This window comes from Mycena indigotica (genome assembly GCF_014461135.1).
Source record: "Mycena indigotica strain 171206Taipei chromosome Unknown Mind.scaff0001, whole genome shotgun sequence".
Classification (NCBI taxonomy): Eukaryota; Fungi; Basidiomycota; class Agaricomycetes; order Agaricales; family Mycenaceae; genus Mycena; species Mycena indigotica.
The window spans coordinates 986,194-1,005,464 of NW_023503000.1; the positions used below are offsets into that span (position 1 = coordinate 986,194).

At 51.7% G+C, this 19,271-nt stretch overlaps 4 protein-coding genes across 4 annotated transcripts; 2 read left to right on the forward strand and 2 right to left on the reverse strand.

Annotated features, from left to right (window-relative positions):
• Positions 1–1,540: 1,540 nt before the first annotated feature.
• On the reverse strand, positions 1,541–2,566 carry MIND_00016100 (uncharacterized protein; the record flags this gene model as incomplete). Its single annotated transcript, XM_037357132.1, has 4 exons — positions 1,541–1,663; positions 1,713–1,828; positions 1,879–2,413; positions 2,459–2,566. 4 exons carry the CDS (start codon positions 2,564–2,566, stop codon positions 1,541–1,543), a joined length of 882 nt encoding a protein of 293 aa, XP_037225042.1.
• Positions 2,567–5,375: 2,809 nt separating this feature from the next.
• MIND_00016200 (ATP-binding cassette transporter) lies at positions 5,376–5,984 on the forward strand (the record flags this gene model as incomplete). The annotated part of the gene is made up of 4 exons (XM_037357133.1): positions 5,376–5,590; positions 5,641–5,768; positions 5,814–5,923; positions 5,964–5,984. The coding sequence occupies 4 exons, from the start codon at positions 5,376–5,378 to the stop codon at positions 5,982–5,984; spliced, it is 474 nt and encodes a 157-aa protein (XP_037225043.1).
• Positions 5,985–6,049: 65 nt separating this feature from the next.
• On the reverse strand, positions 6,050–6,500 carry MIND_00016300 (uncharacterized protein; the record flags this gene model as incomplete). Its single annotated transcript, XM_037357134.1, has 2 exons — positions 6,050–6,395; positions 6,445–6,500. 2 exons carry the CDS (start codon positions 6,498–6,500, stop codon positions 6,050–6,052), a joined length of 402 nt encoding a protein of 133 aa, XP_037225044.1.
• An 8,464-nt stretch (positions 6,501–14,964) lies between these two features.
• On the forward strand, positions 14,965–15,335 carry MIND_00016400 (ATP-binding cassette transporter; the record flags this gene model as incomplete). The annotated part of the gene is made up of 2 exons (XM_037357135.1): positions 14,965–15,125; positions 15,176–15,335. The coding sequence occupies 2 exons, from the start codon at positions 14,965–14,967 to the stop codon at positions 15,333–15,335; spliced, it is 321 nt and encodes a 106-aa protein (XP_037225045.1).
• Between the last annotated feature and the right edge of the window lie 3,936 nt (positions 15,336–19,271).

Here is a 19,271-nt window from a genome sequence, read left to right on the forward strand (position 1 = left end):
CCAAGACTTCTCGTAAGTCGCGCGGGGAACTTGTGGACCAGTTCATTTTTGACAACATGACGGGAAAACGGAAGCGTGTCACACATCAGTTACGATCAACACGGCAAACACCGACCCCGTGAAGCAAAGTTTTTAACAATGGGACTCCATTCTCTCTGAAAAACATGGTGGGCAGTACAAAGACTGCAACACATTACTGGTCGGCGCGCCGTTTGGACCAAATGATCAAAATCACTGTCGGCAAACAAATGCCGTCCTCCTTTGATAGCGGCGATCTCTGAGCGGAGTTCCGAGTCTGACTCCGGGCTTGTACGTTTGGGCGCTGCCAATGGGAATGGTTTACGGGGAGCCAAGCCCATAAATCAATGCAAATTGAGAACGGCGAACTCGAATATACCAGTCTGCCGCGCTCGGGTGGTTGACATGAGATTGTGTCCAGCTCAGCAGGAAACGGAACAATGGTGCAGTGGTTATGCTCCAGCGCTGCCGGCGCTGCTGTTTTCCTCGTTCCACTCAGTCTTTTTGCTTTTCCTGATACCCCTCCAGAAAAGTCAACCTACACCAGTTTTATGGCTTTTGAGGTTTTTTCTCCCACTTTGATGCAAAATTTGTTGTCGAACATGAGGTCACGTGACCTACCACCGCTGGACCAAAAAGGAAATTGTCGCAGTATTTCGAGGCCTGTGGCCTAAAAAGTGCTCCGATTGCCTTGGGATTTTGCGGAAATACATTACGTAAGCATATCAATTGAATCAGGACGCGCTCTCCCTCGATATATATTCCAAAACTGTGCATATTTTCTGCACTATAAATTTCCGCTTTTTGTCATCGTTGCGTGCAGTCTTGCGCCGATTAGCCCAAATCTCTCTAGATATATTCATTACATAATCCTCCACCTATCCCTGTCCTCCGATCCGCCCAGGGACTAGAAGCAATGTTCAAACTGTCCAGATGTTCCCGTTTACTCTGCCGTTTTCAACGGCGGTCTTGGCTTGCGCTTAGCAAACGCATCAGAAGAATCATGATACATGTCAGGTCCTTATCCATGGGCGCTCCGAGCCCCCCCAATGTGGGATTTCTTGTGGTTTCTGAAAACCAAGTTTTCACATTTATCATGAATTATAGGACTTGTGTTGGCTCGGACCAGTTGTATTTCATCCAGTACCGTCGTAGAAACATACAGACAGTATAATATAGCGTCAAAACATCTTGAACTGCTCCGATATCATTCCCACACTTCCGACTTGACTCAAATCCCGCCCTAGGTACATCTGTCAACCGGTATCCACGTTGCTGTCATCCGCGTAGTGGGCGTTCCGATACCCAAGAGTATAAAAGCCTCGCCAATTTGCTGTTTTGCCATCATTCCCTTCTCTTCCCTCCTCGACCTCTCCCTCCCATTTTCGCAATCCCGCTATTGTCCGCCTCGTTCCTCGACTGTCCTCGTACGCATGGAACTTTGCAGCCCCAAGACGTTGTGGTTGACGAGGACGATGTGAAGTCGACGGCGGCGAGCGGCCAGCCTTGGTATGTTTTGCCGTTATTTGCTTTGAGCTAACTTGATTGTAGCAGGTCGTAGACGATGGCGGGCTATGGTGGTGACAATAGCATCGTTGTTGTCGACGTCGTTGGTGCTTTGGATAAGCTCGTTGTTGGCCGCGACCTTTGTGACTGGTAAGTTGTCGCTCTCCACAACGGCAGTCTGGACTTACCTGATCCACAAGTTCTCTACTCGACCAGCGTCGACCCAGTAACCATGCGCGTTGGAGTCGGCTTGATCGTTGTGTCAGGGACGTGGTCGACAGCAGCATGATCCCACCGTTGTCCGCTTCATTGAGGTCAGTCCTAACTTTGTGGATGATACCCCAACCGACTTACTCGAACAAGGATGCCTCCTTGAGGATGTTCGGCCTGTTGCGGCACGAGCTGCTGCTTGAACTTCCAACCCCCATCCCATCTTCGGCAAGCTGGTTGCAGCGCGGAGCCGTTTTGGGTGCAAAGTCGATGGAGGGTTGGATGCGCCGGCTTGTTCCCTTTGAAGTGAGACGACAAGGCCGTGTTTCTCTTTGCTGATTGCCTTGGCGCAGTCTGGGTGAGTTTTCTTTGCTGGTGGTTGCGCTGGTAGGACCATTCGGGGCGGTAAATCCAAGTATTGCCGTCCCCTGCCGTGTTTGCTTACTCGAGCACGCCAGAGGAACGCGGTTGATGGCGGATTAGGATTGCTGGTGGAATAGTTTGGGGTGGAGCGGCTTTGACTTTGGAGGTGTGTCTTGCGGTCATTCGCCGAGTTTTCTAGCGCTAACTTGATTGGAGAAGGTGTTGGTGGTTGCAAACGTTGTAGACGACGGCGAAGGAGGGAAGATGGTGCAAGCTCAAAGGTGGTCGTCGACAGGAGAGAGGTCCAGCTTTGGAACTGATAGTGAGCATATTGGTCCACTGAAATGCGCACATAACTCACCCATTTTAAGCCTACTTCGCATCGTCTTCGGAATTGGTCCTTGCCGGATGCGGCTTGGGGAGTTGGAGCTGAGCATTGCTGGGAGAAATGGGCATGTTGGTCCCCCATCTCATCTGCGGGCCGAGTTTTACGAACGGCCGTCGTTGCCGGAAGCCTTGCTCGCTTTTGAACAGGTAAGAATATCGCTCTGCTGAGATTTGTCCACACAACTCACCTTTTTTAAGCATTCGCATCGTCTCCGGCAGAAGGAGTGGGATCGTAGCCGTAGATGTTTGTGCGAAAAGGCATTGAATGGCCGTGGCAGCGGAGTTGGTGCTGGGGGGCAACAGCGCTCGGGCAGAGAGTGGTCGTTGTTGGATTAAGTTGGTGCCTGCGGGCCGAGTTTATCGGAGGAAAGACCGGCGTTGACTTCCGTTCCAGGAGCCCTACGCGGTCATAAGTGAGCACATTGTTCCGCTGAAATCTGCTCACTCACTTGTTTCCGGCTCTCTAGGTTGGATCGGCACGCAACAGGCAGGATTGATGTAGTCGTAGCCGTAGGATAAGGCACTGGGTTGCCGCGTGAGTTTGAGACAAGTTTGAGACGGCGCGTGAGCCATTGCCGCCTTGCTGGATGCTACTTTGAGGCAGCTGAGAGTGCCGACATGCATGGAGAAAGTCAAGATCATCGCGTGCCGTCACACGAAATCGTGACTTGTCTTTCGACCACGACGGCGGGTAAGTCTTCCTGCCTCCACGTTTATGTCTGCTTGCTCACTCTGTTGTAGACAGACACTTGCCTCACTTCCAACGTCTTCCGGGCCACTGCCCGTTGCCAAGTCAAGCAATTCCGAGGGGGAGGGACAAATGGTTTGGTGGTCGTGGTCGCGGCAAGGTGCGTTCTCTTCCATTCTCCATGAAACTATTAAACGGTCAATGCAGGTACATATAATACCGTCGACAATACTGCGCCAACACAAGAGGGTCGACCTAGGCCAAACGGGCAACTCGCCCTCAACAACATCCTTCGAATGACTCGCGGCCCCGGTCTTAGCGCTGGCTTTTGTTAACGCGGTGCCCCGCCCTACACGGTCAAAGACAGGCCGTGGAAGCCTTATATGACGCCAAGGTCAGTCTTCTCGTTGATTATCCCCACTTCTGGCTCATTCTTCGCCACAGACATGTCGAAAACAAGGGTGAATTTGTCTGTATGGCTACGCTTACGTAAGCATTTTCTGCGCCATTTTTTGCCTTGAAAACCTCACTTTTTCGCAGGGTTTTGCCGCCGGAGGCGTAAATAACGCCCTGAACTTGAAGGTTACGCACTCGCATCAACATACCTCATCCGCTGGTGCCCATCGTTTGCGAACGCGAGCAATGCGCCGTTAGGCGCATCATGCTGAGAGTCGCGCTGCCAACACCATTGCAAACGGAAGCGCGCGCCTCACATTGTGGCTGGTGGCCGAGGTCAGTCTCTACCTTGATTCTGTTGCGATTCAGGGCTCATTTCCCGTGGCAGACACGCTCAAATGGGTGAAAACGACGGTAAATTTGCTTGAGTAATTGTCCTTACGTAAGCACTTTCCGCTCATTTTTTTGCGTTTGAAAACTCATTTTTACCCAGGATTTTGCCGCCGGAGGCGTGAATAACGCCCTGGACTCGAAGGTCACGCACTCGCATCAACATGCCTCGTCCCCTCGTGGCCATCGTTTGCGAACGCGAGCAATGCGCCGTTAGGCGCATCAGGCTGAGAGTCGCGGTGGGGAGCGCGCGAGAGATGCGCCGTCAGGCGCATCACATTGCGCAAGTGAATAAGTTATTCGCTATCTGAGTCTGTAACTTACAGAGCTCGATAGATCTGGAACGCGAGCCACTGCTCAACGCGCAAGACAATATTGGGCTTGTTTGGGAGCATGGGCAACGGGTTTTGGAATGGTCGGCCCCGCAATACAAGGTAAGCTTTTAGTTCCTGTCTTATCACACTTATTTACTTCGCGGTTCAGGCCTGTTCACCATTGAGCTCGCTCGAGAGGACTCAAGAGCAGCGAGCAGCAATGCGGGTCTGGAGCTTTTAAAAGTATGGGTGTGTTCGTGACTACTTGTTGTGGATGCTGACTGTGTTTACTAGTCTGCAACGATTTGATTTTCGACACGTCGGCGATGGGAACGAGTTGTCGATGATTGAATTGCTCAGAACGTCAAGGTGAGTTTTCATCACCTCCTGTTATTGAATCCCAACAACTTTACAGTTGTTGGGATTCAATCGACTATTGCGTCGAGTTTGCGCGTTTTGGCGCGGAATGGTTGGCGCCATTGTCCAAGGTAAGTTTTCCGTTCCTATCTTAATGCTGCATTTGTATACCTTGATTCAGACCTGTTTGCGGACAAAGTGTCTTGGCCGCGTCTGCGAGTCGAGAAGAACAACGACGCGTAGGTCGCCTTGATGTTGGCGAGTTCTATACCTGATTGACTTGCAGTTGTTTCGGTATCACCTCCTTGTTGGGCGACGACGTTGACGCGAGAATGAAGTAATCGAGGAGCGTGGGGGGCGAAAAGTAGGCGTTTGGAGATGAGTTAGATGTCTCGAAGGTGAGTTTTCCGGCAATCGCGTGTCGTTATTCATGCTAACTACTTGACAGTTTTGTTACGATGGACTTACGCGTTGGGGTACCACGAGAATGTAGTAGTCTACATCACTTATGGGAATGCGAATAGGCTGCGCGGCATTGAAATCTTCGACCTGTTAGACCGCGCTCGGTGGAGAACCGCAGATAGCGAGGGACATCGAAAAGTAGTGTCCAACTGCTGTTGACTTGGACACTTTTTACTTTTTTTCAGTCTGCGAGCGCAGCTGCAAGAGCAGGACCAGCGACAACGCGAGGGCATCCAGGAGATCGAATGTGCTTGCGGCGGTGTCCCGGTTCCGTTCTTTTGCTGATGGCGTTGGTAGTGATACTAGGAAAGGTGCTGAACACCGAAGTCATCGAGCACATGAAGAGCGGCGCTGAAGCAGACATTGCACGCCAAGTAGACGCGTTAGTGGCCGCCCAGGTGGCAGAGCTTTTGAAACTGCACATTCCCGAGGAGCTGCAAGTCGAGGTTGCGCGGCAAGAGGAATGGTTGGAGGAGATCCAGAGGGATCTCCGCAATTCGTGCGTTTTCATGGCTGACAGACATCATTTTTTATCCTGATTTAATGCAGCGAGAACCGGCGGGCAAATGCGATGCTTCGCGATGGCGAGTCAGCACCGCTGCAGCCGATCTACAAGATGGACGGAACGGTCGCAGACAAGTTTCCATCGACGCTGAAAGAGCTGTTTGAAATGGACGGTGAGTCGAGGCAACGAAGCGGCCTGGGCTGAAGAGGGGCTCTAGTATCGACCTCGCAGGAGCTTATGAGGGAATACGAGCTGTCCGAGTGCTCAGCGTCGCGCGAACGAAACCTCAACCGACTGATGCAGTTCTTCAATGTCAAATATCAATTGGTGGGTGTCTTGTGTGGGTGTCAGCTTGAATAACACTCAGGCTGGCGCTGTAGGTTCGTGAAGGAGGAAGAACAAAGAATTTGGGGATGTTGTGAACAAGGCAAAGCGCACGTAATGAAGTAACATCTAATGAGCCAATGATGAACCCAAACGCATGCGCAACAATTCCGCGGAACCATGATCTCCGTCCGGCGCAAGAGTCTGAGTGCGAGCCAGCTCGCGTAAGACGATGTCGTGCTGCTCGAGAGCTCCAGATAGGTTAGCAACACGACAGCAAGCTGCCCGTATCGCTAACAGGACCGGAGAGGGCAACTCGGGAACGGCCTGATTCAGCTCTTTGCATATGTCGACCAAAGTTGGATCAACGGTGAACGTGACGCGGTGTTGTTGCACGCTTTCGGAAGGAAGAGAAGTTGGGCAGACTTGATACGATGTTGTAAGTGTGGGGCTACTTGGAATGAGACTGTTTAGACTGGTGGTAAAGAGGTTCTTGCCTGGTCGTTAACTTCCTCCAGCCACACAAGCATTTCATTGAAGAGGCTATAGAGATTCCCGTCCATGCACAGGAGGTTCGCATCCCGATGGACTCCGAGTCTGGTTCCAACCCACTGTTTATGTCCAACACAGAACAGTTCAAGAATCGCGTCAGCACTGGCACTATACGCCTCCTGAAAAGGTTTTAGTTTCAGCAGGACTGAATTAATGCATTGAACCAGCCTGGTTGTCGCTGGATTGTGAGCACTGCGCCCTCGTTATCGGTAAGCCTGCGGGCCTCGAGTTCGGGATAAGTTGCAATATCATAGCATCCTGTCAACTTGCACCGGAAACCATCGCGCAGCAGGGCCTCGTTAATGTTTTACTGGATAGTCGCACAGCAGCAGACGACTCACTCGGTCGCGGACATCCGAATCCATCGCCTCGTTAATGATCGAATATCAATTTGTATATACATCATCTCGGCACACACGCCGCATGCCGCACGCCGCAGGCTCCTGCGCCTCCTCCTGCGCCGGCTCCTCTGCCCGCCCCAAACGCGGTCACGTGATGCTAAATCTCACAAGTTCGCACTTAGCATTCCCTCGTTAGATTCTTATTTTGGCGCTAGAAAATCGTCAGTCTCTGGTTCAGGCCTTAAACGCGTTAATTAAGAACTTCCAACGTTTTCTGGGAAGGCATTCCCATTCTGCAGTTATTGCAGTGTCCATGCATGGTCTCCCCTCCCGAAGGTAGCGCAGCAAAGGCAACAAAAAAAAAAGATGAAGGTGATGACTCACCAGGTGCCATAATCATCTTACAGCAGAGAGAACACGGGTCGCGGGGTCAACTGCCACGATGAGTAGGCGGGTTAAGGTGGTGAACGGCCATCGCGCAGTTATCGGCATGGGTGCGGACGAGTATCGCATGGTTGTCGCTAGCATGGAGGACTGTCGAGATGCGGGATGAAAGCAGATGGCAGCAGCCGGAGCCATGCACGAATCAGGTGGGGACAGCGGTGAGCGCATCGGAGTCGTGATGAACGGCGGATGACTGCCATGATGGCAACATAGACTCGGGTCGGCAGTCGAGGAGATGGTTGCGGCATGGCCAGGCCAGGCATGAATGATGGTGGCCAGCGTGGATGGCCGCGGCGGCAAGATGAAACCGGATAGGCGATGGTCGTTGCTCAGATGTGAGACTGGAAGCTCGCATGGAGGTGACCACAAACAGTGTCGGCTTTGGCGGACTTGACGGTGGGGGAAAGAAGCTCGGACCATAATGAACTTGGCGAGCAAAACCTTGCGGGTAGCACGTGGCGCTGAGACGGGGAGATGGCGGCCGTTGTCGAGTACAGAGCATTTGCAACCAACGTGTTGTGTCAGATGGGCGTGATGAAAGTAGAGGGAGGCCTGGTCAATGGCGGTCAGCAGCTATACGAGAAACTTGAAAAGCTTAGACTTACCACCACCCGACTTGAAGCCAGCGGCTTTGGCGGACTTAACGGCGGGGGAAGGAGAGTCGCGTTGGGCTCGGACGAGGCCGACCGGCCGACGCGGAGAGGGGGTGATGAAGTTGGTGAATGAATGGCCTTCGCTCGTCGCCAAGGTGCAGAACTTCAAGTCGAGCGGGGCAAGTGGTCCTGGGCAGGCGGCCATCCTCCGGGCAAAGACCGGCGAGGCCAAGTTGGCCATGATGACAACTTTGAGCCTTGATCGAAAACGGGGGGGTAATAGCGCCCGGCGATGATGGCGGCGCGTGCTCAAGCGTTGACAACGTGGCGGGGGAGGAGGGGATGACGGCGACGGCAGCAAAAGGTCGCCCGGGGAGCAATTCTGTCAAGCATTTAGCAAGTGCACGAATATAATGCAGACCTCAGTCGTACCTTAGTTCCAGCCATCGCGGCTGGCTTTCCGGGACCAGTGGTAGCACAAACGCGTGCAATATTTGCTTGCTTCAAGGATGGCGGCTGTTGTCGAGTCTTTGCGGTTAAGCAAGGGCAATGCGGCGCTCAACTTGCTGACTGCAACGACGAGCGAGGTAACCACCATAGTCGCGGCAAAAGGTGAGTGATGGATTGTTCGCGGGCGCAGGCTTGGCCTCGGCACTGTTGATTGTGATCGTAGACGCCGACAATGGCGGCGCATGACGCGGTTGTCGCTTTGAGGCCGGGTCAAGGGATATGGGGGGAATGGCGGGAGACCATGGCGACAGGTGGGCGTCGAGTCAGAGGCACCTTTTGAAGGTGATGAAGGCACGCGGCGCGCAACGGGCGGCGAAATGGCCGTCAAGCCGGGGAGTCTAACAATATATTAGTTGTTGTCGTTTACACCGTACAAGACGTTACTTACTGTGGTTAAAGCGCGGTGGGAGTGTTGAAAGACGACGCGGTGAGGCCTGAAAACTGAACGAGCGCGTCAAGACAGTCTGTACAGACTGCGAGCTCGCTGTGAGACCATGAGCCAGCGCCGAAGGAGCAGAAAATGAAACTCACAGTGATGCAGGACCCGGGCTTGCCAGCGACGCCTGGTTGACTTCGAGGAGGTGAGAATGAGCTTGAGGAGACAGAAGTGGTGGTAGACAGAGAAAAAGAGGGCGACAGTGTGACTTGATGTTACATCCCCGTAAGTAGGCGTAAGTTCTAAGCGTAAGCGACATCGTTGACAGAGTTCACTGGAAGGTAGTGTTGAACTTCAGGCAGCGTGTTGCTCAGGTTTTGCGTGTTCAGAGTTTGTTGACGATAAGGCTGGCCTCTGCAGCAAGCAGAGGGAGGGCTGCGAGCGTGCTTGGAGAGCTTCAAGTTGCCAAGTATTGTCGTAAGGTCGCACGTAAAGGCGGTGAGCTAGTTCATGCTGTCAACATGACGGAGAAACGCAAGCGTGTCACACATCAGTTCCGATCAACATAAATGGCGTCTTCACACAAAATTTTACAGTGGATGCAGAACCTTAGACTGAGAACGACAAAAACCTCCCTGGTCAATACACAAACCAGTCCAAGGCTGGCTGCTTTTGGAGCTTTCCCAAGCTCCGGCACCAAACCATCGAATTTGATATCGGCAAGCAAATGCCGTTCTGATACTAAACTATGAGCGGAGATCCGACTCCGGCAGGCCATGTACGTTTGGGCGCCGCCAGTAGGAATGGTTTGCGGGGAGCCAAGCCCGCGCACAAATGCAAATTGTCAGCGGCGAACTTGAATTTGCCGTTTTGCCGACGGGAGGTGCTGCACAAAGGATATCGTGGAGACCAGTGAGAAACGGACTAATGGAGCAGTGGTTATGCTGCAGCGCTGGCGCGCTCCTGTTTTCCCGTTCCACACAGTCTTTTACTTTTTTTCCCATACTTCCCACCCATAACAGAGATTGTCCTAGTCTAACCATTTGTAGGGGCTTTGTAGCACTTTCACGCGCAAAATTGTTGTTGAACATGGTCACGTGACCTAACACCACTCGACCAAAAAGGAAATTCACGCAGTATTTCGCGACGTGCGGCCTCAGGAATGCTCTAAATGCTTAGAGACTTTAAGGAAATACATTACTTAAGCCCCTGAGTCAGGCAACGACGCGTCCTCCCGCGATATATAACCTCAAAAATGCGTATATTCTCCAGACCACAAATTTCTGTTTTCTGCCATCTACGCGTGTAATCCTGCGCCGATTACCTCAAATTTTCACAGAAATGTAGCTTACGTAATTAGTGATCTGCCTGTACTCTCCGATTCCCCCACAGACTAGCGCTAATGCTTGGTATGCTTAGATGTTCTAGTTTACTCTGCCGTTTTCAACGGCAATCTGGCGCTGAGCTTAGCGAACACGCCAGAAGCATCATGGCACATGTCTGCTACCTGTCAGGTCTGTATCCATGGGCGTCCGAGCCTCGCCAATGCTCCATTTCTTGTACTTTCTGAAAACTCAGTTTTCACATTTAACGTGGATTATGGGACTTGTGGTGGCTGGAACGAGTTGCATTTCATCCAGTACAGTAGTATAGGCATAGGGACAGTATAATATAGTCTCAGAACCTCTTGAACTGCTCCGATATCATTCCCACACAATTTACATCTTCCGACTTGACTCGAATCCCCGCTAGGAACATCTGTCAAGCGGTATCCACCGCTGCTGTCATCGCTTAGTGGGCGCTCCGAAGCCTGAGGATATAAAAGCCTCACCATCTTGCTGTTTTGCCATCATTCCCTTCTCTTCTTCCCTCTTCTCCTCGACCTCGATGGCGCTCTCCCTCCCATTTTCACGATCCCGCTATTGTCCGCCTCGTTCCTCGACTGTCTTCGCACGCATGGAGCCTTGCCGCCCTAAGATGTTATGGTTGACGAGGACGATGTCAAGTCGATTGAAGATTCTGGCTTTGGTGGTGTGTTTTGCCGTTATTTGGGTCGTAGACGATGGCGGGCCATGGTGCTGGCAATAGCATCGTTGTTGTCGACGTCGTCAGTGCTTTGAATAAGCTCGTTGTTGGCCGCGACCTTCGTAACTGGTAAGTTGTCGCTCTCCACAACGTTAACAACAATCTGGACTTACCTGACCTTTTAGGTGCGAAGTCGATGGGGTTGGATGTGCCGGCTTGTCCCCTTCGAAGTGGGACGACAAAGCCGTGTTGCCTTGCCTCCGGCATGGTTTTCGTTGCTGGTGGTCGCGCCGGTGGGGCCATTCTGGGCGGTAAATCGAAGTCTTGCCGTTCCCTGCCGCGTTTGCTTCCTTGAGCACGACAGAGGAACGCGGAGGAGGCGAAGTTGATGGCGAATTTAGGATTGCTGGTGGGATGATTCGGGGTGGAGCGGCTTTGACTTTGGAGGTGCGTTTTGCCGTTATTTGCCGAGTTGTCTTGCGAGCTAACAGGTGTTAGTGGTCGTCAACGTTGGAGACGACGGCGCGCATGGTGCTGGCAATGTCAGCGTTGTTGCCAAGGACGTTGACGTTGTTGGTACTTTGGATAAACTTCGTCGTTGTCCCCACCCGCTCGAAACAGCCGTCGGTGATGTGGAGATGAATAGTCGTTGGATTTAGCGAATGGGTGTTGTTCTCAGAGGTAAATTGCTATGCATTCTGGCGCTGAAAGGTTGTGGTGGTCGTTGGAGTCGGTTGGCGGTGGGAGTCCGTCCCAATTTCGAGTTGCTTCCGGGCTGAGCTTGAAGGCGGTTGTCGACGGGGGAGAGGACCGGCTTTGGGACTAATAGTGAGCATATTGGTCCACCAAAATGCGCAGATAACTCACCCGATTCAAGCCTACTTCACATTGTCTTCAGAATTGGTCCTTGCCGGATGCGGCTTGGGGAGTTGGACCTGCGTTGCCGAGAGAAAGTCCCCATCTCATTTGCGGGCCGAATTTTGTGAAAAGCGGTCGTTGCCGGAAGCCTTGCTCGCCTTTGGACTGGTAAGAATATCGCTCTGCTGAGATTTGTCCACACAACTCACCTTTTTCCAGCATTCGCATCGTCTCCGGATTAAATCGGCAGAAGGAGTGGGATCGTAGCCGTAGATGGTCGTGCGAAAAGACATTGAGTGGCCATGGCAGCGGAGTTGGTCAGCGGTCGGGCAGAGAGTGGTCGTTGTTGGATTCAGTTGGGGATCTGCGGGCCGAGTTTATCGTAAGAAAGACCGGCGTTCCAGGAGACCTACCCGGTCATAAGTGAGCACAATGTTCCGCTGAAATCCGCTCACAACTCACCTGTTTCCAGCCTTCTAGGTTGGATCGGCACGCAACATGCAGGATTGATGTAGTCGTAGCCGTAGGATAAGGCGCTGAGTTGCCGCGTGAGTTTGAGACGGCGCGTGAGCCATTGCCGCCTTGCTGGATGCTGCTTTGAAGCGGGAGAGTGCCGACATGCATGGAGGAAGTCAAGATCATGCGTGCCGTCACACGAAATCGTGACTTGTCTTTCGACCACGATGGCGGTAAGTCTTTGTGCTCTTTACGTCTGCTTGCTCACTCTGTTGCAGCCAGACACTTGCCTCATTTCCCACGTCTTCCAGGCCACTGCCAGTTGCCAAGTCAAGCAATTCCGAGGAGGAGGGACGAATGGTTGGGTGGTCGTGGGTCGCGGCAAGGTGCGCTCTTTTCCATTCTCCATAAAACTACTAAACGGTCAATACAGGGACATATAAGACAATACTGCGCCAACACATGAGGGTCGACCTAGGTCAAACCGGCAACTCGCCCTGAACAACATCCTTCGAATGGCTCGCGGCCCTGGTCTTAGCGCTGGCTCTTGTTAACACGAAGCCCCGCCCTACACGCTCAAAGACAGGCCGTGGAAGCCTTGTATCGTTCTTCGACTTCAAACTGGGCAACGCGGGCAAGAGGAATGGTGCTGGCTGTGGAGAAAGAAGCAACGGCCTTTGGGTTCGAGGTACGTGGCCAAAACGCGGAGTGCCTATGTGCTTACCTTGTTGCAGTTCGGCGATCATCCTTCACCAACTTCAAGTGCGGACCACCACCACCACCACGTTGCAATTGGAGGGAGTGAAGGACGGCTTGCTGCGGTCATAAGGTGTGTTACTCATTCATGCTACCAACAAGGTTATTGAAGGAAAGCATCGTTAGCAATACCGCCTGACCCTGCGCAGGTTACGACCAACGCAAGAGTAGGGTGGGCTGTCGGATGGCGCAGGCGGGAGAGGTCGGCAAAAGGTGGCCAACCCCGCCCCACACAGATCAGAGGACAAGCTTTGTCGCCAAGGTCAGTCTCCTCGTTGATTATCCCCACTTCTGGCTCATTTTTCGCCACAGACACGTCGAAAACGAGGGTGAATTTGCCTGCATGGCTAGGCTTACGTAAGCTTCTTTCTGCGCCATTGTTTGCCTTGAAAAACTCACTTTTTTGCAGGGTTTTGCCGCCGGAGGCGTAAATAACGCCCTGGACTTGAAGGTCACGCACTCGCATCAACATACCTCATCCGCTGGTGGCCTTCGTTTGCGAACGCGAGCAATGCGCCGTTAGGGCATCATCATGCTGAGAGTCGCGCCGCCAACACCAAATCGATTGCAAACGGGAGCGAGCGCGAGAGATGGCACCTCACATTGTGGCTACTATGCCTTTTGCACCAATGTCAGTCTCCACCTTGACTCTGTTGCAATTCAGGGCTCATTTCCCGTTGCAGACACGCTCAAATGGTTCGAAACGACGGTCAATTTGCTTGTGTAACTGAGCTTACGTAAGCACTTTCCTGGTCATTTTTTTGCGTTTTCAAACTCATTTTTGTGCAGGATTTTGCCGCCGGAGGCGTGAATAACGCCCTGGACTCGAAGGTCACGCACTCGCATCAACATGCCTCGTCCCCTCGTGGCCATCGTTTGCGAACGCGAGCAATGCGCCGTTAGGCGCATCAGGCTGAGAGTCGCGGTGGGGGGAGCGCGAGAGATGCGCCGTCAGGCGCATCACATTGCGCAAGTGAATAAGTTATTCGCTATCTGAGTCTGTAACTTACAGAGCTCGATAGATCTGGAACGCGAGCCACTGCTCAACGCAAGACAATATTGGGCTTGTTTGGGAGCATGGGCAACGGGTTTTGGAATGGTCGGCCCCGCAATACAAGGTAAGCTTTTAGTTCCTGTCTTATCACACTTATTTACTTCGCGGTTCAGGCCTGTTCACCATTGAGCTCGCTCGAGAGGACTCAAGAGCAGCGAGCAGCAATGCGGGTCTGGAGCTTTTAAAAGTATGGGTGTGTTCGTGACTGTGTTTACTAGTCTGCAACGATTTGATTTTCGACACGTCGGCGATGGGAACGAGTTGTCGATGATTGAATTGCTCAGAACGTCAAGGTGAGTTTTCATCACCTCCTGTTATTGAATCCCAACAACTGTAAAGTTGTTGGGATTCAATCGACTATTGCGTCGAGTTTCTGCGTTTTGGCGCGGAATGGTTGGCGCCATTGTCCAAGGTAAGTTTTCCGTTCCTATCTTAATGCTGCATTTGTATACCTTGATTCAGACCTGTTTGCGGACAAAGTGTCTTGGCCGCGTCTGCGAGTCGAGAAGAACAACGACGCGTAGGTCGCCTTGATGTTGGCGAGTTCTATACCTGATTGACTTGCAGTTGTTTCGGTATCACCTCCTTGTTGGGCGACGACGTTGACGCGAGAATGAAATGTCGAGGAGCGTGGGGGCGAAAAGTAGGCGTTTGGAGATGAGTTAGATGTCTTGAAGGTGAGTTTTCAGGCAATCGCGTGTCGTTATTCATGCTAACTACTTTACAGTTTTGTTATGATGGACTTACGCGTTGGGGTACCACGAGAATGTAGTAGTCTACATCACTTATGGGAATGCGAATAGGCTGCGCGGCATTGAAATCTTCGACCTGTTAGACCGCGCTTGGTGGAGAGCCGCAGATAGCGAGGGACATCGAAAAGTAGTGTCCAACTGCTGTTGACTTGGACACTTTTTACTTTTTTTCAGTCTGCGAGCGCAGCTGCAAGAGCAGGACCAGCGACAACGCGAGGGCATCCAGGAGATCGAATGTGCTTGCGGCGGTGTCCCGGTTCCGTTCTTTTGCTGACGGCGTTGGTAGTGATACTAGGAAAGGTGCTGAACACCGAAGTCATCGAGCACATGAAGAGCGGCGCTGAAGCAGACATTGCACGCCAAGTAGACGCGTTGGTGGCCGCCCAGGTGGCAGAGCTGTTGAAAGTGCACATTCCCGAGGAGCTGCAAGTCGAGGTTGCGCGGCAAGAGGAATGGTTGGAGGAGATCCAGAGGGATCTCCGCAATTCGTGCGTTTTCATGGCTGACAGACATCATTTTTTATCCTGATTTAATGCAGCGAGAACCGGCGGGCAAATGCGATGCTTCGCGATGGCGAGTCAGCACCGCTGCAGCCGATCTACAAGATGGACGGAACGGTCGCAGACAAGTTTCCATCGACGCTGAAAGAGCTGTTTGAAATGGACGGTGAGTCGAGGCAACGAAGCGGCCTGGGCTGAAGAGGGGCTCTAGTATCGACCTCGCAGGAGCTGATGAGGGAATACGAGCTGTCCGAGTGTCGCGCGCGCTACGCGACTAGTGCTGGAAACGCCTTGGAATGGCGAATACGACAGCTCTGGGCTGCCCGGGCGTCGGGCAACACGTGACCGACCGGGCCGACGGCAGGCCGACCCGGAAACACCTATCCAGCCAATGGCGGCCGCGTTTCGGCTCGAACGCGTCGCGGGTGGTTCAAACGGGAGCTCAAACGCGGGGAGATGATCAAAACGCGTGGTGAAACCAAACGCGTGAGGTGCGACGCGTCGCAAGTTGGCGAAACATTGAGGTGAAACAGCACGTGACCGTGGCCGGGGCGGCCGGGGCCATCAATATTAGCTAAGCGAGTAGTATATATTCAGCTCGATTTTGTACTAGATACCTCAGAATCCAACGCGCCCCCCCATAGCGGTTGTATTGCTCCCCATAGAGGAAAGGTTTTGATCAACGCCGACGACGACTACGAAGACTGAGAACACGTGAACTGTACCCGAGAACGCTACGAGAACGCTGCCCGAGAACGCCGAACGTCGGGACTATCGTCATATTGAGTGATATACCGAAACTATCGTCAAATTTTGCTGAACATTGTTGAACATAACCCCCACACCCACACCAACTGTTGATTGAAGACTATCTGGATTGCAACAACCATATACTTTGGTTGGAACCCCCGCAGTACTTGCGCTACGAACTAGGAACTATTGTCGAATTGGGAGTAACCCTGATCTAGGGTTAGGGTTGACATCAAGTGTCTACCACAAGTGTGTCTAGTGACTGAGTGTGTGTTTTGTTTTGTGTTTGTGTTTGTGTGTGTCCGTGTTTGTGTTTGTTTGTCCCCTGTCCCCTCATTGCTCCCATCCTCCACCCACTGTTCCTACCGTTCCTCCGCGTTTCATCTGGAGCCCACCGCGAGGGGGTTCATTCAACAACCAACAACAACATCCATATACGCTGAGCGTATAACATCATCAACAACGTCTACCGCCGCTGAACGTCGAGCACAACGTGCTCTTGATCGTGCTACACGTCGAGCTCAACTTGAAGAGAGCTTGATCCACAACCCAACTATCCAAGAAGAAGAAGAAGAAGAGGAGACTATTGTTAAGTCTGAATCTGATCCAGAATATTCCAGAGAAGCATCACCTATACCTGAGGGTGATATCACAGAAGAGTATAACAGAGACTCTCCTGAACCAGACTATTCCCCATCACCTGAAGAGGAATACCCACTGCTACCTGGCTTCTTTGGATTTGATCCTAGTTCAAGTTCATCTTCATCATCTTCATCATCATCTTCTGATTCAGGGATAAACAACAACAACCAACAACAACAACAGCAGAACAACATGGCCAATGCTAATGTCCAAGGTTTCAGAGTTCCTAGAGCATGGGAGACCAATGCACCCAAGTTCACTTCTGATGACAAGGAAGACCTCCTTGATTTCATGGAACATGTGGAACAGATCTTTGACCTAGCTGGTATCAATGATGATGCTGAAAAGAAGAGGCTATTGACTGGCTATCTTGGAGCAAAGAAGAGAGAAGTGTGGAGGGAGCTGCCTGAGTACCAAGCTGGTACCACTTATGCTGCCTTCAGGAGGGCAGTCATGAAAGTATACCCAGAGGCAGATGAAGATAGGGCTGGGACCCTTGATGAGCTAGAAGAGCTCTGTGATGAGTATAGAGGCATCAAGCATACTTCAGAAGGGAAGCTTACTAGGTTTGGCATGAAGTTCAGAGCCTTGGTACAGAAGTTGTACAAGGCCCCTGCCATTATCCTGAACAAGGAGGCATGCACCAAGTACTTGTCTACCCTGGAGAAAGGTTTTGCCCAATCTCTGAAGCTCGCTATGAACACCAGGAACCTACTGAGGGATGATAATGCTGCACAGGCTGGAGCAATCATTGGTCCTATAGGTCTTGACAGGAAGGAAGACCCTATCCAACTTGATGAACTGATCAAATTGGCGGAGAAATTCTCAAGGACTGGTGGGACTGATAGCTCCTTCAGTAATGATGCTCCTGAAGTGAAGAGGTCTGACAGGTTCCCAAGGGTCAAGCTTGAAGAGAGAGATGTCAGGCTTGATGATCTTGAAGGTCAGATGTCTGGTTTGAGAGATGCAGTAGTGGTTGGGCAGAAGCAGACCCAAGCCTCTATTGAAGAACTGGTCAAGACATTCCAGAACCAGAGGAATGCTCCACCACCAAGGGATGACTATGAGCAGAGGCAGTCAGCTCAGAACTCCTACGGGCAACAAGAGCGCCAATATAATCGTGGAAATTATGGTGGCAACAACTGGGGTAATCAGAGGAACAACTACAACAACAATAATGGAGGCAATGGTGGTTGCTACTATTGTGAAGACCCAGACCACTTTGCTAGAGATTGCCACAAGAAGCATGCCCACTTGGCCAAAGGTTGGATTGTTGTAGAGGATGGCAAGCAGAAGCTAGCTGATGGAGGCTTCATACCAAGGGGACCATCATCCACATCTAACAAGGTTGAGGAGTACTGGCAGAAGAAGAGTGCTGTTGGACAGAACATGTTCATGGAGGGACCATCAGTGACTGATGATGACTTTGATCTGCTCAGAGATGAGGTCAGAACCATCCACGTCAAGCTTAGTCAGCTTACAGACAAGATGACTAACACCCCTCAACAAGCACAACCTGCCTATATGAATGGGAGACAAGTCAACTCTTCCGTGAATCAACCAAGACCATCCCCTATGGGCAACAATGCTGAAGCTTTGGGCAGAGCTGTGATGAATATGCTGAATATGCAGGAAGATCGTCCTGACCAATATGTTCAGACTCGTGGTCGGTCTGGTACCAACCAATCTGGATTGGATTTTTGAATATCTCGAGGAAGGAGGCTAAATCTCGAAATAAGCCACCTGAGAGAGTTCGATTCGAAGACGAGGTAAATTCAGCAGAAAATCCAGAAAAATCAGGCAAAGCCCAGAAGGACTCAGACAAGGAGAAGAAAGTGATTAGTGAAGTGCTCAAGGAACTGCCATACAAGTTTGTCAAAGTTGGGAAAAGTGGGGCTCGAACTCAGCCACCTCCCAAAAAGGATGACCCTTCGCCAAATGAAGGCGATGCAGGCAAATTGTTCAAATTGCGAGCACCGATTCAGCGCGAAGGCCTTACGGACGAAATATTGGAGCGCATCAATAACACTGAAGTCACCATCAGACTTGGTGATCTGTTCGGACTTAGCCGAGACCTTAGGGAACAGGAGCGACAACGGTTGACCCGTGTGCGCCAACCTATTGACCCTATACAGGAGGTGCCAGCTATATCCCTAGCCCCTAAAGGTGCTCAGAAAGTTCAGAAAGTTGGAACATTCCAGTTGGACAATGATGCTCTGGAAGTCAGTGACTTGCCTGATGTGACTGGAGTATTTGTGGTCAACACAGATGTGGATGGCATACCTGCTGGATCTATGGTTGCTCAAGACCCTTACCTCCAGTACCTGGAAAATCTGGATAGTGATGAGAAGCCAAAGCAGATCTATGTGGCAAGAGACTCTGAACCTCTCAGGGTTGCCTTCCCACACATCAACTCTAAGGGACCCATTGAATGTGTTCTTGACTCTGGATCTCAGATTGTGTCCATGTCACTGGAAACAGCCCAACAGTGTGGTTTGATGTGGGACCCTACCATCAACATTTTCATGCAGAGTGCAAATGGTCAATTGGAGAAATCAATGGGACTGTCCAAAAATGTGCCATTCAGATGGGGTGAACTTACCCTTTTCCTCCAAGTGCATGTGATCAAGGGACCAGCTTACAAAGTCTTGCTGGGCAGACCCTTTGATGTGCTGACTAATAGTCGAACTGAGCATGATGGCGAAAACCAGATCCTTACCATTACTGATCCGAACTCCGGCA